At 46.9% G+C, this 20,483-nt stretch overlaps 1 protein-coding gene across 6 annotated transcripts in view; it reads right to left on the bottom strand.

Annotated features, from left to right (window-relative positions):
• Positions 1-20,483, bottom strand: part of PPP2R5C (protein phosphatase 2 regulatory subunit B'gamma) — a 133,440-nt gene that overhangs the window by 50,589 nt on the left and 62,368 nt on the right. For all 6 annotated transcript variants that reach the window (XM_036839308.1, XM_036839314.1, XM_036839319.1 and 3 more), the window contains one exon: positions 1,802-2,001. In XM_036839308.1, the coding sequence (XP_036695203.1) occupies positions 1,802-2,001 (200 nt within the window). The remainder of the gene's footprint in view (positions 1-1,801; positions 2,002-20,483) is intronic.

The raw sequence follows: 20,483 nt of genomic DNA, 5'->3' as shown, positions 1-20,483 counted from the left end.
ATGGCTTGAATTTCCGGGTGGGGAACAAAGCTAAGACGGCAGGAGGAGAACCTGGCTATTAGGACATGGTTTTAACAGGGAGGCGAGAAGTAATGATTATTTAATCTAAAAAAAGTCTCAAGGGCTTCCGGTCTCCTAAGTGGTTCTGGTAACGCGCACCGCCTCTGTGAAAGGCACGGGAGGGCCTGATTCAAGCAGGCAGGCCTCCGACCCCAGCCCGCCAAGCCTCGCCTCACTGTGCTCCGCGGCCCCCTCCCTCCCGGCTTAAGAGCGGGACTCAGGGATGGCTGGCAGCCAAGCCTCCGCCGAAACCGAAAAACCTTCCACACGTGTCATTTAATACAGAATAAACTTACGTGTCTATAAATTTAATAGATGACATATTCGTACATGTAATTCAAAAAGAGAATGAATTTAATATATAATAAAGAAGCATTTAAAATCGACGGAGAAAATGGAATGTTCAACACACAATGTAGGGACTAATGATTTTTCAATCATTTTAGAAGACAAAGTTATATCCCTACCCTGAGCCATTAAAAAAAAAAGTTCCAGGAGGATTACAAAATGTACTGTGAACAAAAGAATTATGAAAGTGTTAGAAGAAAATATTAGAGATTTTTCTTTGTGATTTGGGGTTTGGGAGGCCTTCCAGAGTAATTGAGAGTTGAAACCGAGAGGAAAAAAAAGACATTCCGCAATTTTCCTTAGTCTGAATGGGTGAGGTTTTGGAGCATTTACTGCTCAGTATATGCTTGTGATGGTTCTTCTGGTGGGAGTCTGGTGGAGGAACCCAAACGGCTCTCACAGCCCTAGGCTGACTACATGCTGGTAAATTCTGAACTGTAAGAGTTACCAATAATAAATTAATCAGGATGATCTCAAGTTTGGATACAACAGATTGTGAATACAAAAAGAACACAACTTTCTTTTTCCAAAGCAAACATACTAACATAAGAAAGAAACATATGTTAGGTCAACGAGTCTAGTCAATTTTGAAATATATAGCTTTGGGGAAAAAAATCAGAAACTTAAGGAGTTCAATGGAAATCAGGATTTAAAATTTTATGTTAAGCCACGAGGATTCCCTAGTAACTGGGGAGTACTATTTCAAAAGCAGACAAAACACCAACAATTCAAAAAAACTCAAGAGAAAAGTGGAGTTCAGTGTCAAACGTAAGAGTTTTAGTAATGGTATCACATGAAATGTTTCCAGGCAGTAGTGACTGAGGTCACAATGGGACCTGCAAAGGACCTGGAGACAGGAGACTGAGATTTTGGGGCTGAATGAAACCAACGATGAGCTACCTGCAGGATGACAAGACTTGGGTGCATATCCGCCAATCAGGGTGGACTGTCCTGACACCAGCTTGGTCCCACCGCTATCTTAACTCCTCCCCATCATTAGAATTTTCCTGTACATGTATGGACAACATGCTTACTTCTAAATTATGTATGGGCACTATTATATTAATGTTATATATCTTAAAAAAAAATTTAAAGAGGGTAAGACAGTAAGTACAAATGAAAGTTCTAACATTTCTACCCCACAGGGTAGTTGTGAGGATTAAATGAGTTAACACATGTAGCGCACTTTCGTCCCTAGAAGGTCCCTCACTGTAATCCAGGACATATTACAAAGATTTTCATTCTTCGAGGTACAAGTACAAATTTTTGAACAGGAGGATTTTTTCGTGTCAAGTGTCATGTTAGGCTCAAATGTCTTAGCACAGTCTAAGAATATCAGAGTCCTGTTTGTAACTCAGGTTTGGGACACGCTGGTTAAACCGTAATCACTTACCATATGGACTACTTCTGGGTAAATAGGCTCTGTGATCACATTCCGATTATGGGTGATATATTCTACCATTTCACTTAAAGCAGCTCGTTTTACTTCCTTCCACTTTAGGTCACTTAGTGGATCGGAAACAAAGTCAAAGAGGACACAACACTGACGTAACTTCTGGATAAAAAGCTTCTCTTGATCAGCAGGAGGAACATCTGAAAAGGAGAAAGCAAAGTACATTGACTGCAAAAATGCTTAACCCAGAATTACTGTGAAATACTTTTAAGCTTTCTACTATTTTCATTTCGAATTAATAGAGATTCAAGAAACAAGAGATGGGGTAGGGGTGAATAGAGGTTAAACATTCCTTAAAGAAAATGAAAGGAAAAAACCCAGCTAGTCACTGCTCAGATCATATGCTTCGTATGATAAAGTTTCTATACTTTTTAACTCCCTGAAGCCACGTCCAGAGTACTGTTCAAAATAAATTCCTTCTAAATGCATTCATTCAACAAACATAACCTAGCACCAATGATCACATGCCGGCACTGTGCTGGGCAGTGGAACAAGAGGCAAAAACCACAGGCCCGGTGTGGGGTGAGGGGCACGGACACCCACACCGCGTGGCAGCTGCACACAGTAGGTACAGGCGAGGTAAGAAGAGGTCACAGGAAGGAGGCTCCCTCAGCTCTGCTGTTGCTCTGAACTTACAGGGGAAGGGCACGGCGGCTGCCCATCGGCCAGCTGGCGAACAGCAAGCGGCATCAGTGTGGAGCTTGCCCGAACGAGCTGTCACACACACGCTGTGAGGGTCTCCACCCTGGTGCCCCACACAAAGCACATCTCCTCCCTCAATGTGGGCTACGGTCAATGCACATTACACATGATGACAACAATGTAGAAAGAGCGCAAATAGTAATATTACTGAGGGAGTGCTTACCTGGGCCAGGTGCCATACTAAAAGCTTTATACATATTTACACAATGTAATCTTTACAATGACATAACAGGGACGAGATACAGGCATAGAGGGTCAGTGCAGGGCTGGAAAGTGATGGAGCTCTGTGTGACTTTCCAGAATTCTGGGAGGTTTGGAAAACTCCAATCTGCCAGTGTGAGCTTGACAGCTTTTGTCGGTGAAAATGAGATCAGTGGTGATATTAACGAATAGGATTTATAGACACATTGACTGAAATGTGTCCAAGATCTGCAAAATGGCTCCGAAGATCTGCACGACTCAGTGAACCAGTATTTTCCACGTGATCAATATATGGTGTTACAATATCAGTCAAGGGCAAAAGAGCCATTCAAAGGGCAAGAGAGTCCACTGTTTTTTGTTTTTAAATTAATTAATTAATTTATGGCTGTGTTTTGGGTCTTCGTTGCTGTGCGTGGGCTTTATCTAGTTGCAGTGAGCCGGGGCTACCCTTTGTTGTGGTGCGCGGGCTTCTCACTGCGGTGGCTTCTCTTGTTGCGGAGCACCGGCTCCAGGCACGCAGGCTTCAGTAGTTATGGCACGTGGGCTCAGCAGTTGTGGCTCGCGGGCTCTAGAGTGCAGGCTCAGCAGTTGTGGCGCACAAGCTTAGCTGCTCCGTGGCATGTGGGATCTTTCTGGACCAGGGCTCGAACCCGTGTCCCCTGCATTGGCAGGCGTATTCTTAACTACTGCGCCACCAGGGAAGTCCCAGTCCACTGGGTTTTAATGTAATAAAGTGTACAGAGAGTTTATTAACATGGTTTCAGATTCCACATTGCAAATTCCTTCAAGAAACTTCTCATTTGTTAAGTTTTGGCGTAGTATCAAAGAAAATGTCCACAACTATCTGAAAAACCTATTAAAATACTCCTTTTCCCAATCAGTGTCTTCCTACATTGTTTCAACCAAAACATGTGGCAACAGACTGAATGCAGAGGCACACAGGAGAATCCAGCTCTCTCCTATTAAGCCAGACATTAAAAAGATTTGCAAAAAGAGAAAATGATGCCACCCTCTCACTAAACTTGTCTTTGTTTTAGGAAATATGGCTATTTTCATAAAAGTGTGATATTTGTTAACATGTAATAGGTTTATTATTTTTAGTGAATTAATAAACACACATTTTTTCTGGTTTAATTTCTAGTGTGGTCAGTACCGGTAGCTAAATCCACATAAACAAAAGCTCTCTGGGTCCTACACAGTTTTTAGGAGCGCGAAGGGGTCCTGAGACCAAAGCTGCTGAGCGCCCTTCCCCACACCAGCCGGCACCCCGTGGGCGCCTGGGGGCGGGGCCTGGCGCCCCTGCTGCCACCCGCCTGTCTCCGCCTCAGAGCCCGCCCCGCCCACCCTGCTTTCCCTTCCTGCCCTAACCGCCCCCTCCTCTTTGGGGTTCTTGCTCAGGCCTCCCTCACTGCCTGGTCAGAGAGGACGTACTCCTGGGTTGTCTTTAAGCTCCTACTGCCTTGAACAGGCAGCTACCTTGCGGGGCACTTCTTCCCCATCTAGCTGCTTTCTGAGGGCAGGTCCCAGGTGGCTGTTTCCTGGTTCTCGGTACCCCTAACGCGCAGCGTGGAGCCCTGCGAACAGCAGGCACTCAGCACGGCCACCGGCCCATTTCCTGGGGCGCTCCCCTGGTTCCCACACTGCACGCAGAGGTCAGCAGTGCACAGCCGCTCCGAGGGGTGAGGATATGCTGCCTGAAGGGTACTCAGGGGACCGTGGGGACCGAACTGTGATCCGTAAACACTCTGAGTCCAGGTGACTGGACTCACTTACATGAGTAACAGTCACTATCATGCTTGGGTCTCTGTACATGCAAATATCCAGCCCTTTTCAATGAAAAGCTCCGTGCCTGACTTCAGTCCTCACTCAATTCTACACCTCTGCTCACTCTCCACTTTGCCAGGATCACCTTAAATGAGTGCATTTTGTAGCCACAGCTTGTATACTCGGAACCTTCCGGCTTTCTCATGTTCTTGGTGGCGCAGAGAACTGAGAAGCCCACATTTACCCCTAAGAGCCACCTGATGATGACTCAGCTGTCCCCAAAACTCTAAAACAAACCTATTACAATAAGAAGGAAGAGCAGAGTAAAATCTTTTTCTTTTTTCATAAAATTTCTATCTAAAATTCTTCTAAAAAGCAAGGAAATCTCAACTTTCTGGAAATTGTCAATTCTCCCAGGGTTCCAGACAGCTAAGGTGTTACTGTACTATTTTCGTTAATAGTTTATAAAAAAAAGTTTGCGAGCATGATCTCATGAAGTCTTTTATTTTTTAAAACCTCATTTGGCTACATTTACAACTGCACTGTTTAAAAAAAAGTATATTATACCAATCAAATTGAATATAGTTGCAAAAATATTGCATCCATAGCCCCTATCAAATATTTCCATATGATTTTTGAATGCAAGTTAATTTAGCTTCTTATCGGTCACCATATTTTAAAAATCTTTACTTTCTGCTGCGTTAACAGGACTGTACCACTGGGGGATAAAAATGAGTGGAGGTGGTAGAAGAATATGCTTTTTTACCTTTATGTATTCTGATTCTTTAACAGTATGAGTTATTTTTGTAATTAAAAAATAAGCTCTTTAAAAACTATTAAGTTAGTACTGCTAATCTTGAAAGAAGAAAAAAGGTACGACAGAATACAACCTGTACCTGACTTTACTGTTCTGATTATCATGTAATGTGAACCAGATGATAAAAACTAACTGGGACTGACACTGTTGGTATATTACACTTCAGTGTTTGGTATTCAAGAGTGCCTGACTCTTAGGTAATAAACCATGACCCTGGATTTGACCCAATTCTTACAATTACTCCTTTGAAGCAGAATAAAAAAAAGAATGGATTTTGAATTCTGCCCATGAGTGACACTGGCCTACTTTAATTTTAAACTGTATACGGACTAATAACACCAACATTCTTGTTTCAGGACATATTAATGAGCAGTCTTAAGCCCGAAAGAGAATACCAACTAAACAGCACAATATGAGACCGAATTCTGTAGCCTGTGGGCACGGTCAGGACCCCCGTGGCAGGGCTCTGTAACTAGAAAGGGGTGCGAAGAGGACAGCTGCCCGGGACAAGTCCCAGGACACCACCCAGAGGCCCAACACCGTGTTGAGTCCTCTGATCTAAGAGAAAGAGGAACACGAAAGAGGCGATCCCAGTTTTGGCTGGAGAACACTGTTAATGTTAATTAATATATCCTTTTATTATTATTTTTCACGTTAAGAGCTGTAACATTCTTCTACACAAATAATATCACAAGTACCTTATGTATGTATAAATCTTTTCGCCCCCTCCCCCCTTCCCCAAACTATTTTCACTGATTTGTTAATGTGAACTTGGGCTACTTCCCAATTATTTCAGAGTCAATCCTTGAGGATACCAGGAGGAAACCACGTAGACGTACTCATGCAAAACCTGCAGGGGGCGAGGAGCAGAGAAAAGACTTCAACCCATGGCACCTGAAGATGAGAATGTATCATTCTTCTAAAAACATACTTACTAAAGGGAAGCCTGTAATTAAGAAATGATGCAAAGGGATGTTTAACGAAGTTACCCAGAGTGGGGTGGCAGCCCCCATTTCTGGCTGTGTGAGTGTTCCTGGTCCCACGGCGGGGGAGGGCAGCGTTCTCACATCAGTGGCACGCCAGAGCACGCTGTAAGGAGTGGACACCTTCCACTGACCCCTGACCTCCAAAGTGGAGGTGAGCCCTGGGGGCTACCCAGGGTGATGACAGTAGAACTTCTACTTATATTTTCTTCTGCAAAGAATAACAAAGTAAGATGTACTAGTATTTAATACAGGAATTGAGCACTGGAGGTGTGTGCTTGAGACTACTGCCAGGTAAGCGTGATCAAGGGTCTGGAGACCACTGCTGGGCAGCGAGGAGCCACCGCAGGCCTTCCCAAGTGACTCCGAAACGACTGAGCATGTCACAGCTGACTCCACAGGTGTCTTGAGCATTTGGGCACCTCAATTACTGAAGGGGCCGATGGACGTGACAATAAATTTTAACCACCAAATTGTAGGATAGGACATGATAAGGCTGCATCACTAAACTGTCACTGTATGTGAAGAGGCATCACGTGAACTCTGTTTGTGAGTAGAAAAACTATTTAAAAAAAAAAAAAAAAAAAAAGCCAAGCCCACTTCCACATGACATGTCTTGGTGGTGAGGAGAAACATTCCAAGATACAAAAAGGACCAACTTTCAGCAGGACAGTCACAGAAAGACAGGCCTTTCTAGCACGGAGACGATGGCTTTTCTCAAATGAACACAACCCCAATGAGACAAAAAGCCAGAGCTGCACAAACCACAGGCCCGGAGAACATCACTTGGAGAGATGCCCTCAGAGGCACGCCCGTGAGGGTGGGAACCACTTCGCGCTCACTCATGTACTCTTCTGCTAAGCAGCTAAGGCAGACTGACTCTCAGAGACCCCCGCGCGTCCACCGCTCCCCGCCCCCGCCCCCCCAGCACTCGTGCCACCTTCCTGACCGTATGGGGCCACGAGTCTACAAACATGTGCCTGTCCTGAGCCCGCAGACAAGAGACACCACACAAAACTGAAACCAGCGTGCAAACTCTCCAAAAGGAAAGAGCCAAACCTTCAGCTATGGGGTCCTCTTGTCTTTCCAATGTATTTATTCTTAGTACAAAGTGAGCAGGAATAAAGTTGAATCCAATTACTAACAACTTGGAGTAAATTTGGGATTCGTCATTAATATGCACTAATCCACTTAGTTCTATTTCCCATACGAGAACACGTAGCAGATGGCATGTTTCCCCCACCGAGAACAGTTCGGCGGTATTACTTTGTTTTTGAAAGTAAAATTCATGCACCATTTTTTTTAAAGGATTTGTTTTATTTATCTATTTATTTTGTTTTTGGCTGTGTTGGGTCTTTGTTTCTGTGCGAGGGCTTTCTATAGTTGCGGCAAGTGGGGGCCACTCTTCATCGCGATGCGCGGGCCTCTTACTATCGCGGCCTCTCTTGTTGCGGAGCACAGGGTCCAGATGCGCAGGCTCAGTAGTTGTGGCTCACGGGCCTAGTTGCTCCGCGGCATGTGGGATCTTCCCAGACCAGGGCTCGAACCCGTGTCCCCTGCATTGGCAGGCAGATTCTCAACCGCTGCGCCACCAGGGAAGCCCCATGCACCATTTTTGAAATGACCATTTTCCCACGGCCTCCTGCGTCTCCTCTGTCCTGGATCAAGTGTCTGCGGACATGAGAGCCCTTCTGCTGCACCATCGCTTCTCTGGGCACCAACACCACAGACTCTCAGAGCCTTACAACGGGCCTTACTATCTGTGAGACTAAGTTCCTTCCCCTTGCTCTGCTTCATGTCTTGACTATTCACGGCCCTTCAAATTTCCCCTATCAATATGGGGAGAACAGAAGTCTTTGCAATATTGAATCTTTCAATCCATGAACGTGGAATATTTCTCCAATTACTTTTTTCCTTAAGTGTCTTTCAATAAAATTTTACAATTTTCTCCTAAAAACGTAAATCTAAAAAATAAATCATTTTTTAGATTTATTCTTAGGTATTTATTAAGTTCTGATGTTACTGTGAATTGTACCTTTAAAAAGACTGAAGAATTTTCTAACTGCTGCTGTGATCTAGAAAAGAACAGATTTGGGGTATTACTTTTGTATCTAGCTACCTCGACTCTTATTAATTCTACTGGCGTATCTGCAACTCCCTTCGGTTTTCTGTGTATGCCACCCTCCCACTTGGAAATGCCCACACTGTTCCCTTCCCTGCCTGAGCAACGCGCTGCAAGGAAGCGGCGAGAGCGGCCCCCTCGGCTCCGTGCCGTCTCAGAGAGAAGCTCTTGCTAGCTCCCCACCCAGCTCGATGCTTGCGCCCAGACTCTCTAGATCACGCTTCCCAGATTAAGGAGCTGACCTGCAGGCTCAGTGCCACCCCAATCCACATCCAACAGAGACTTCCGTGAAGTGGTAAGTGACTTCTAAAAGGTATTATGTGGAAAAGCAAAGGGTCCGAGACCCTTGGAGAAGAACGGCAGGGTGGGGGGACTTGCTGTTCCAGAAATCTAGACTCACCGGGGAAGCTTCATGGATGACAATGGCCCAGCCCTGTACTGCCACAGAGAACAGAGCCCAGAACAGGCCTGTACAGACGTGGATAACTGATTTAGGACAGACTGGATTACAGAACAGTGACGAAAGATCAGTCTTTGAAAATATGGTGCTGGGACAGAAAGGAAGGAAGGAAGGAGAAAGAAAGGAAGAAGAAATTGGACCACATTATATGCAAAAATAAAAAATAAGTTCCTGGAGGGTTAGGACTTCAATCTGAAAGACAAAACTCTAATGCTTTTAGAAAATAATACAAAAGAATATCTCATAGAGAGAAAGAAGTAGAGGACTTCTTAAGACCTAAGAACTGTAATCATTACAAGACTGATATATTGAACTGTATAAAATCAAGTATTTTTCTTCATCGAGACACCACAAAGAATGAACAGACAAGCCACAGAGTGGGGGAACTATTTGAATACATATAGCCAATGAATTAATGTCCAGAATATGTAAGCATTTCCAATAAATCAGTAAGAAATATTCAGAGTACCAACAGAAAAGTAGGCAAACATCTTAACCAAGCACTTCATGAATATACCCCAAAGCCTAATCACTCGTGAAAGGCTGTCACTCATTAATGGCTAGGGGAATGCAAATTAAAACCACAATGAGAGGGACGTCCCTGGTGGCGCAGTGGTTAAGAATCTGCCTGCCAATGCAGGGGACACGGTTTGATCCCTGGCCAGGAAGATCCCACATGCCGCGGAGCAACTAAGCCCGTGCGCCACAAATACTGAGCCTGCGCTCTAGAGCCCATGTGCCACAGCTACTGAAGCCCGCGTGCCTAGAGCCCGTGCTCTGCAACAAGAGAAGCCACCGCAATGAGAAGCCCGCGCACCACAACGAAGATTAGCCCCCGCTCGCTGCAACTAGAGAAAGCCTGCGTGCAGCAACGAAGACCCAACACAGCCAAAAATAAAAAAATAAAATAAATTAAAAAAAAAACAAACCCACAATGAGATATCACAAGACACCCAAAAGAGTGGCAAATAGTCTGAGGAAACCAAGTGCTGGGAGGAGCTGTGTTGGGCTGGAGGTCTCACACTGCTGGGCAGGGCTGCAGGGTCCGGCGTCATCAAGGACAGAGGCAGACAAATATGCCCGTGGGCTGGGAATGCACTCCTGGGCACATAACCCAACGGAATTCAGACACACGTGCACCACAACATGTGTAAAAGAACGTTCACAGCAGCCCTAAGAGCTTGAACTAGAAACAACCCAAGCGTCCACCAGTAGCAGACATTATATAATATTCCAAAGCTGTGGAGATGAATGAAATACAGCTACACACGACACAGACGCACCTTACAAAATACTGTTGAGTGAAAGAGGCAAGGTAAAAAAGACTTATTCAGTACAATTCCATTCACACAGAGTCTAGAAACAGGCATCCCTAAAACCTACACAGGACCTTCCGGGAGCTGTAGGGGTGCCTGGCAGGGGTGCTGGTTACAGGAATACTCGCTTTGTCATTATTCATTACACTTTTTAGTTGTTAGTACGCGCTGTGAGTTACATTACAAATTAAAAAGCCCCCAGGGTCCGTGCCTACGGCAAAAGCCCCTCAAGAACACCTAAGAACACACAGTGAGACGTGAGCCTCCGTCCTCCAGAGCCACCCTCTGCCTCCGACTCTCCTCCCAAAAGGCAAGCACGGCAGCCGGCGCCTGGCTCTCCCAGAGCCGCCCAGCACGCACACTCCAGGCACAGGTATACGTGGCGTCTCCTCCACGACAGCTTCAGGGGAAGAGACACCGACAACCTCCAAACTAACCGCGATCGACTTGGGACACGGACACACACACACACACACACACTCACATGCACTGACAACCTCCAAACTAACCGCGATCGACTTGGGACACGGACACACACACACACACACGCACTGACAACCTCCAAACTAACCTCGATCGACTTGGGACACGGATACACACACACACACACACACACACTCACACGCACTGACAACCTCCAAACTAACCGCGATCGACTTGGGACACGGACACACACGATCCCAGCACATTTCCTAACGTCCCTCTATGCAGTATTTGTGTGGAAGAATTTAAGCTCTGGATATCTTTTTTTTTAATTGAAAATATTTCCCAATCCAGATGAAATCTAAGTGATCTCTAATTTTTCTAATTATATAAAGTTTCTCCCTCTTCCTCACTTTCTCTCAGAGAAAAGGTCAGCAATTATGACTCCAGATGTATAATATAAAAATTGTGGTATGACTTATCAGATCTAAAGCATCTGGTATGAAGCAGAGCAGAGTAGGCACCAGCCTTGAACACGTGGAGCCTGTATCGTAAGGAATTAATTTAAAAATTTATCCAACATACACATGCCAGGCACTGTACCAGGCATGACAACACAGAGATAAATTTAAACACGATACTTGATCTAAAAGAAAATAACAACTAAAACATATGAGAGGTGCGCTGACGTGTGACACGTGATGGGGCCTGGGGGCGGGGGGCAGGGTGCAGGTGCAGGAAAGGGTTTCCTGGGGTGCACTTGAGCTTGGCCTTGCAGGGAGGGCAGGAGCCACATCAGTTCAGGGAGGCTGAGGCTCACTGTGGAGGGACCAGGGCCACGCTCAGCTGGAAAGACTTTATCTACAGGTGCCCACTTCTCAAATCGGAGGGCCTTCAAGTTACAGGGCAAATTCTCCTGGAAAACCAATTTTCCTCAAAAAGACAGAGCCTTAAATGAGAATAACAGATTACATTTTACAAACCCTAAATTAATCACACTGGATCTTTAGTCAAACATTTTTCATAGAGGAGGAACTCTGTCTTGTTCATTACTTTGTCCTCAGTATCTAGAACTGGCCAAGCACATAGTGGGACCTCAAATATTTGCTCAAAATAAAAAAGGCGATCTGAAAGAAGGAAATTCAGGTAATTTAACTGAGCGGTATCATAACTTAAACCATATTTATATTAAAATAATGACACATGTATCAGTAGAATGCAAAGTCCATATAAACTTAGGACAAAATCAAGTTCTTCCAAGAAACCTGGATGCCTGTGACAGGCGTTTCAGCACTCTGGACTCTCAAAGGTTTGCATTTTGATAGAATAATCTGAGAAGTACTGTGAGTAGATAGCTTTGATCACAGAGGGTTTTTAAGCAGATGAGTGACACAACGTGACCTGGGAAAAAGATCTCTTCAGAAGTGACACGGGGGACTGAAATGAGGATGACAGAAGCAGGAAGACCTACTTCAAAGGAGAAGGCAACAGTCTGGGAACCAATTTCTCAGCCTTCTCACGAGGCAGTCATGACACCAAGCACGGTGCCTCAGGGTGCTGGCCTAGCAGGGATCATTTTTGGTAACAATTATCTCTTGCTCCATAAATCCAAACTTCTACAACTTGAAAGCATGATAAACATACTGAACGAAACACTCACTTCATGTAGATGATGTGATGAAACTAATTCTACCCTGACCCTTGGAGCCTACATAATTTCAGAATTGAGTGAATCGTGAGCTCAAACAGCTCCTAACTCGGTTGATGACGTTCAAAAGTACAGTAATTCTCTCTCACTGTCACAACGCCAAGCTATCACAGTCCAACCATTCTAATGTTCACACTTTCTACGTTAACCTCCCACAGATCAAGTTCCTCTTTCCCTTGCTGTTTTCTCTTTCTTTCTTGGTGGTCCTTAAAACAAGGTCTGACCTACAATCAACAGTGTCTTAGATCTGATGGGACTTCACCACACACACTGAGCCTCTGGTCAGGTTTCTCGATGGATGTTATTCCATTCAAATACAGCCCACGTGCTCCCCGCTTCACGCTCTGTACTACCTAACGCAAGGAGCTAGTAACCAGCTGGTAATGCAAAGGGGCCAGAGCGTTCGTCTGGCTAAGAGTGTCGAGCACTGTCTACCTGCTGTTCGGAGAGAAATAACCAAGAGCAGCAAGCCCTCCCTCCCTCCTGCCCTCGCTTGCCCTGGAGCCGCCCTTCTCCAGTCCTTACGGGTGGCATTCCAATGCGTGGGCAAAACGGAAGCACCGCCTGCTCTATTAATCTGGACGTAAATCTGGCGACGCAATACTGCCCAGCAGCTTCTACATAGCCACTTTCACTTTAAACAAGTTTTGTTGGTGACAACCATAGCTCGAAATCCATCATGAACGTTCCCTTTGCAAATCCCAGTTCTGTAGTTTATCAGCTTTGTTGCACTCATTCACTAAGCTTACATCCTCCCTCCCTCAGGAAAAGACCTACTACCCCCAGGCCGAGTCTGGGGTGGAAGTCTACCCAGGACAAGCCGATCTCGTGTAAATCCCACAGCCGACTGGTTTCCCCACAAACCTGGGCACTCCTCCCTCCAGCCTTTGAGACCTTCCCTCCCTTCTGGTTTTCCTGCCATTCTTCAGCCTGCCTTTATCTGCACACAGAGAAAGCTGTAATATTCACTATCCTCGCGACTTTCCACCACTGACCCCCAGCCCACCATCCCTTTTTACACTGTGAAACCACAGCGTAAATCTATAAGGCAGATAGTTTCATTTCAGAAAGCGGTGTCTGAAGCCAAGGTCTAGTTCACTCCGGTTCTCTGCACCTGAGAACTGGCAGTGTCACCGGGTACGGGGTGGGGGAGGCGTGTGGGGCGAGGAGAGCCGGAAGCAGCGGGTCAGACTGAGGCGAGATAAAGGCCAGGAGAGACTGGTTTCCTCAGAGAAGCTCTTAATTACGGCAAGTGAACTTCTCAGTGAAGGAAGTCACATGGAAGAAACATACTGATTTCTAGCCTAGACTCCACCATAAAGAACATGGTGAAGTCACGACAGGATTCTAAGCCTCAGGTTCCTTGAGCTGTAAGACCTCTAGCGGACACACATGGACATTCAGGACTGTGTCCCCCCTCCTGGCACAGGCGACGCATAGGAGGAACTCCACAGATGTCAGCTGAATTAAAGCCTTGGCTCTCTGACAGTTAAAGATTAAGACAGCTCAAATTCCTAGGAGCACAGAGATACAGCCCCAACAGCGTTGACAAAGGCCCTATTTCCTGCTCAAGAACCTAGTTCTAGAATGCCTGTCGGGAACAAATTAGACCCTCACCACTAGTACAAATCAGTAAACGTCCAGCACCTCTGGTTGTATCGCCTCATCCTTCACTTAGGCCGGCATTTCTGATGAAGCGTCACACCCCACCCACTGCGCCTGCCGACCGACAGCTCCGGCAATGGAGAAGCTCTTGCCTAAAGCACAAGGGCGGGCATCATTCCAGGAAAACTGCTTTCACTACATTTCACAAAGAAGAGATGGCCAAAGGAAGGCTGCAGAACGTTTAATATGTTTGCCAGCAGACAGAAGAGTGTGGAGTTGTGAGAAGGATATCCTGAAAAAATACATAGAGCCTTTTCAGTTTTTATTTATGTTCTCTACTTCCTTTCTCTGTGTCTCAAATAGATATGAGTGGTTCTTTCTGGATTCGAGCTCTCTCAGGATGGGTTTCGGGCTCTTCACGTATGTCTGGCCCAGGGCTGCAGCAATAAGCCTGGAAGGCCCGTGTGCCAGGTCCTGTGGAGAACGAGCCCGGGAATCAGGGCTCTACAGTGATACAGGCACCGGGACGCCGGGAACCACGAGATCAGGGGCCGTGTGCGTGTGTGTTGCGTGCCCACCCTCTGGGGAGGCGAAGCAGATAAAGATGGGTGCTGGGCGCCCCCGTCCCCCTCGCAGGAGCTGCCAGCCTCCTCATCTCCTCCCATGCCCACCACCCCATCCCTCCAGGTCTAGTATTAATTAGTTAGTGCTGATGTTTACCTGTGCTAGGTTCCAGTCTTCAGCTCACCCGCCCATCAACTAACCCCTGCTCAGAGGCCAGGCATGGTAAGGTTACCGGCCAGTGACGAGGAACGATACCCCCTGCCCCCGCCCCATCTCCAAGGCTCAGCGCACTCTGAAGGCGGGGATGGCCCATGTCCCTCCAGGGACGTGGAGCGGAAGCCCTCCCCAGGGGCTTTCTGGTGTCTGACACTGAACTTGGCCTCACCTGGGGAGGACCATGGAGATAAAGACGGGGCACAGCAACCTCCACCTCCGCTGTACGCTCAGCAAACAACAGGCGCTCGACGAATGTGCCACGAAAGCTAACGACGGGACAACGACAAAGCCACAGGTGCTCACGAGCAGTGATCCGACACCCCTGCGCAGGGCGTTCTTCTCAGATTAAAGCCTAATACGTTTAGTGCATTATCCAAGGGGTGGACCGAAAGGTTCATTTGCCCTTGGAGAAAAACATGCCACCTAAATATGTGACGTTTTAAATTATTAGTTAAAACAAGAAACACTCTTGTGTTCTGTGTTGAAAGACATTTAGCTGATCCTTTTCTACATAGTTGATCCCAAATTACATGGCAAATCGAGACGATGCTTCTACTTGGTTCCTATTTTCTTGACATGCAGGGTTCGGCAAGGGGGAGAACCTGTTGGCCTAAGGAGGGCTCCGCTCGGCTCCCGCGTGAGATGCTGCTGAACCTGGGAAGGGGAGCCCGACCCGCCTGTGGGGACGGCGAGGGGCAGAGCTGCGGGCGGTGCCGGGGCCACACGAGGAGCTCGAGCAGGCAGCTGCGACCTCCGTGTCTCGGGGCAGGACAGGCACGGCCGGATGGGGAGGATGAGGTGCCCCTCCTTTCGGACAGGACGCCAGCTTCCGGTCTTTTGCCCGCCTGGGCACCTGCTCCCTGCCTGCCTGTCGGCCTTGCCCGGTTCCCCGCTGGCAGGCCCTTCCCTCTCTCGACCCTGAGAAGCCTCTATTCTTGACTGCTTTCTGTATTTTAAACCAGAAGGACTTTATTAGAAAGGAGCACAACATAACGTACCCCCAGCGAAGCGCCTGTCTGGACACCGAGGGCACTCGCCCGACCTGGGGCAGGACGTGGCCTTTGGACAAGCCACCCCTGTCCTCCAATGTTGGAGCCACAGTCGAATTTGGTGGTCTGAGCTGGTGCCATCTGGGAAAACAAGGTACTTCCAAAGACTAGTTCTTTATGGTCCAAGTTTTATAGTTAAATCAAGACAACTGCTGCTCGGGGTACCTTGAGGTCATCACTAGGCGCAGTTGCCCCCTTAGTTTCTAACTTTGAATCCTCCACTTAGAAGATATTTATTAAGCCCCCGAGACACCAGGCAGCAGTAGAACAAAGGCATTAAGAGCTGGGGTGGAAAGTGAGAATACGTGGGTTGGAATTCCAGCTCCACCTGTAACTACCTTAGTGACCTTGGGCAGAACACTTGATCCCTTTGGGCCTCGGTTTCCTCAACTGGGAAATGGGGGTAACTACCCAGTGGGGTGGCTGTGAATGAGCAGGCGTGATGTGCTAGAGTGATGCCTGAGATAGAGTGCGTCCTCAATAAATGGTGCTTGTTTCTGTTTTCTGTTCATCAGATGCAGTGGCTCGTTAGCTTCTATCACTCAATCTTCTTTATGCTCCTACCCTTAAAAAACGTCTGTTACGGAAGCAACGTTTTTCATCCTCCCCAGGCATTTCCAAGCAGGCCACTAATGCACTGCACTCAGCAACTAGATCTGCACCTAACAAAGGACGACTCTCAGGCTGACGGTGTCTGGTTGTGCGTAACGCAATTACACGGATGTTCTGGCGAACAGGGCACCGCGGCTGTGCTCCGCTGCTCTGGTTCTCAGAACTGTGTCGGCGCAAGGGCAGCTACTTAACTGTTGGCCGAGAGGGGCTGAATGGACCCCAAATCCAATTATGACCCATGTGCCTGCTGGGTCACGGAGGAGCCAATCTCCCTGATGAGTTCATGGACGTTTTAGACTATCAATTTGTGGCGTAACTGGATTTGAGTGGAAAAATATCCTTAAAATTTGAAAGGTTTATAAAGGATTATGGTGGAGCTGGGGTTTTTTGGGGGGCAGGGGTGCTACTGGAAGCTTACACGGCTAAGAAGACAAGTTAAGCTGGAAAGCAGCAAGCAGACTAGAGCGGCAGGAGACACTGCGGTGCCCCGTTTGTGACCAGTTGCTTGACATTTCTGGGCCGCAGTTTCTGCATCTGAAAAAAAGGTTCTTTCTGGCTCTATAAGACTATGGGAGAGTGCTTCTCTCAAAGACCAGGGTGCTGGCAGCAGTTCCCAGAGGGGGGGAAAGATGAAAATACAACAGGTCGCTAGAATGGGTCACTTATAAGCGGGCACCACAGGGAGGAACATATAAGAAACCAAGGGCCTGAACTTACACGTGAAACCTTTCTGCATACAGCCGACCACTGGTCAACATGTATTACACATTTCGGAAGAATTCTGGTTTCAGAAAAATAACACACGCTCACCGTAGGATAAATAAAATCCGAACAACATAAGAAAGGAAAGCTCAGCGAGCAGCAACGTTGGCATTCTGATGCACACCTGCCGGGCCGGGGGGTGGTCTCCACGCACACAGATGTGCTGACGTGAATGACTGAGCTACTGAAGACCATGCTTCATCCGCTCCTGTTTTTACCTTACTCAACCCTCTGTCAAGAATGTCCTGTAGATCAATAAATAGACCAACATATCTTTAATTGTTTGGAATTTCACTGTCCACATATGCTACAATTTAACAAATCAAACCTTCTAATAAGAATAAATCTTCTCATGGTTTTTTTTTTTTTTAAAATAACGTGACCAGAAATGCTTTAATTTATGATTAATGACAGAACACATTCACCTAGTTCTACTTCCTTCTAAAACCTCACTAAAAGTTCAGTGAATTTTGTGAAAGCCTTAAAACTTCAAGGCAACGGGACTGCTGGGCTGGAGAGCAGGTGGGGGAGGGCGGCTGGCTGGACACCCCAGGACAGAGGGATGGCAGGACAGTGGTGTGGCCGTGGGATGGCGGAGAAGCGACCTGGGGTATGCTGGTGAGGCCCCAAAGGCCCCAGGAAGAATGGCCACAGGCACCACGCAGCAGGGGTGCAGCTGGGCCAAGAATGTGGGGGCCGGTGGAAAGGTGCTTAACAGCCGTCCCCCGCAGACCCCTTTGCCCCCCGAAGACAAAACTACAGGTCTCTCCTTTGCTTCTGGAAATAGCAGAGTAGTAACAGCCAACCTCCCACCGTGGCAGCAAGAAAAGCTTGAGAAAATAATCTTAAAACGCCGTTTAAAAGCATCAATGGGGGACTTCCCCGGTGGTTAAGAATCCGCCTGCCAATGCAGGGGACACGGGTTCAAGCCCTGGTCCAGGGAGATCTCACACGCCGCGGAGCAACTAAGCCCGTGCGCCACAACTACTGAGCCTGCGCTCTAGGGCCCGTGAGCCACAACTACTGAGGCCACGTGCCACAACTACTGAAGCCCATGTGCCTAGAGCCCGTGCTCCGCAACAAGAGAAGCCACCGCAGTGAGAAGTCCGCGCACCGCAACAAAGAGTAGCCCCCGCTCGCCGCAACTAGAGAAAGCCCGCGCGCAGCAACGAAGACCCAACGCAGCCAAAAATAAATGAAATTTTAAAAATATGTATACATAAAAAAAATAAAGGCATCAACGAGCTCACAAAATAGTGAGGATTTATAGGACCAACAAGAAAAGATAACAGAAACCAAAGAGATGAGCCCTGCACCAGAGGTCGCCTCCTGGGGGAGCAAGGCAAAACCGGACCCAGGGCCCAGAAGGAGGGGAGGGGCTGGTGAGACCCCACCCCAGGTCACTGAATATAAATATATACACGTGAGAGAAACAGCAGAGCAAATGTGGCAAAATGTTGACAAACGAGTGAAACTTGATAAAGAAAATTCTTTGTGCCATTCTTCTACTTTCCGTAAATTTGAAATTATTTCAAAAAGTTAAAGTAAAAGCAAACAAAACCACAAATGGGGAACGAAAGTTGAATTTTACAGAACGCTGTCTTCACGTTTATCGAGATGTTCCCATTTGTTTTCCTTGGCCTGTTAACACCACGATTCTCTCCTTCCCACCAGGCTGGCTAGAAGCATCTCTCCCCTCTCCTTCCTCCTTTCGCCGCCGTGGTCCTCCTTCCAAAACCAGCTCTTGGGTTTCATTCCTTTTCCCCCCAGTTTCCTGATTCATTTGTTTCTGCTTCTGTCTTTATAGAAGACAGTAATTCTTTAATTTATCTTGGTCCTTTTCTTTCTAAGCGTTTAAGTGGTTTCCTCTCATCCTTATTTAATAATCACGTCACACATCAACTCCTTAAGCCGTCACCTTGTTTCACTCACTCACTCACTGGAGGCATCGTGGTTCTGGTAGGAGAGCCCAGGCCCGAGACAGCCGGCCTGGCCAACCAACCCTGCCCTTCATTCCCGGGCAGTGCGTCGAGCCTGTGCGTCGCCCCCCAGGAGTACGGCGAGGATGACGACAGTGCCAATGACAGACAACAGACGGGACGCGCTTCTAACAGTCCTTGTAGCGCGGCTGTTGCCGTTACCAACTTGTTCGTTTGAGGATGACGCTTTCAAAAGGCAGGGAAGGGCCTGCTTTCATGGGTTTCACTCAAGTGAGGGGGACAAGCAAGTGAAACCAAAATCTCAACACCCCACAAACAAAACGATTTTAGGAAAGAAGAAACCCTAGTGATGGGTTAGATGAGGCGGGGGGAGGCCTGTCCATGGAGACAACTCGGGGCTTAAATGCAAACGCTAAGGAGCAGCCAGTGGTGCCAAGATCCAGACAGGGCCACTCCAGCAGCAACGAACGCCCTCTCTGCCCTGACGCCTGGTTTCTACCTTTGCATTTATCCCCATTTTTATTGCATTATGATGAGAGAATATGGTTTCTACTTACTTCAACTTGTGGAAAACTGCAGAGGTGTTTTTTTGTTGTTTTGTTTTGTTTTAAATATTTAAATATTTATTTATTTAGGCTGCGCCGGGTCTTAGGTTAGGTTGCGGCATGCAGGATCTAGTTCCCTGACCAGGGATTGAACCCGGGCCCCTTGCATTGGGAGTACGGAGTCTCACCCACTGGACCACCAGGGAAGTCCCTGCAGAGGTTTTCTCTGCGAACTATTATTTGTTAAATGTACACACCTCGTGAGCACTTGTTTTCTGAAGTCTCCCTGGTTCACCGTGATAACCTGTAGTCACCACCTGATCTGGGACGGGCAGGGCCGTCCGGGCACACTCCACCCCCGCTCCCCCAACCCCGGCCTTATCAGTTTTGCCTTGCAGTCCTTCTAGCTGTGGACACAGAATCATCTGGGTAAATGGCGTATGTCCATGGCAGTTCTGCCATCCTGTGCACTGTGCACTTTGGCGTGGTGAAGTAATCCTGTCTCACTGAATCTCATTTTGCCTTGAATTCAACTTTGCCCACTATTAATGTTATGACTCTTGGGTTTTTTTGCATCTGCCTAACATATCTTTACATCCTATTTCTTTTTAATACCCTTTTATATATGACCCATCTCACTGTAGGATTTAAAGAAGTTAGAAGAACCATGTTTGTTCAATTTGTTATACACAGTAGTATACATATAAGGGTAAATGTAACTTTAAAAATTATGGAAATAATCCTTAAATTTTGCTAGTCTAGAAAAATGTATGCAATACCCCAGCCAGACATTTAACATTGAAATATTATATTTAAATAAATTTATTCAGTTT

This window comes from Balaenoptera musculus, chromosome 2 (genome assembly GCF_009873245.2).
Source record: "Balaenoptera musculus isolate JJ_BM4_2016_0621 chromosome 2, mBalMus1.pri.v3, whole genome shotgun sequence".
NCBI classification, from domain to species: Eukaryota; Metazoa; Chordata; class Mammalia; order Artiodactyla; family Balaenopteridae; genus Balaenoptera; species Balaenoptera musculus.
The sequence above is the reverse complement of the archived record's forward strand: the minus strand, read 5'-3'. Positions and strand labels throughout refer to the sequence as shown.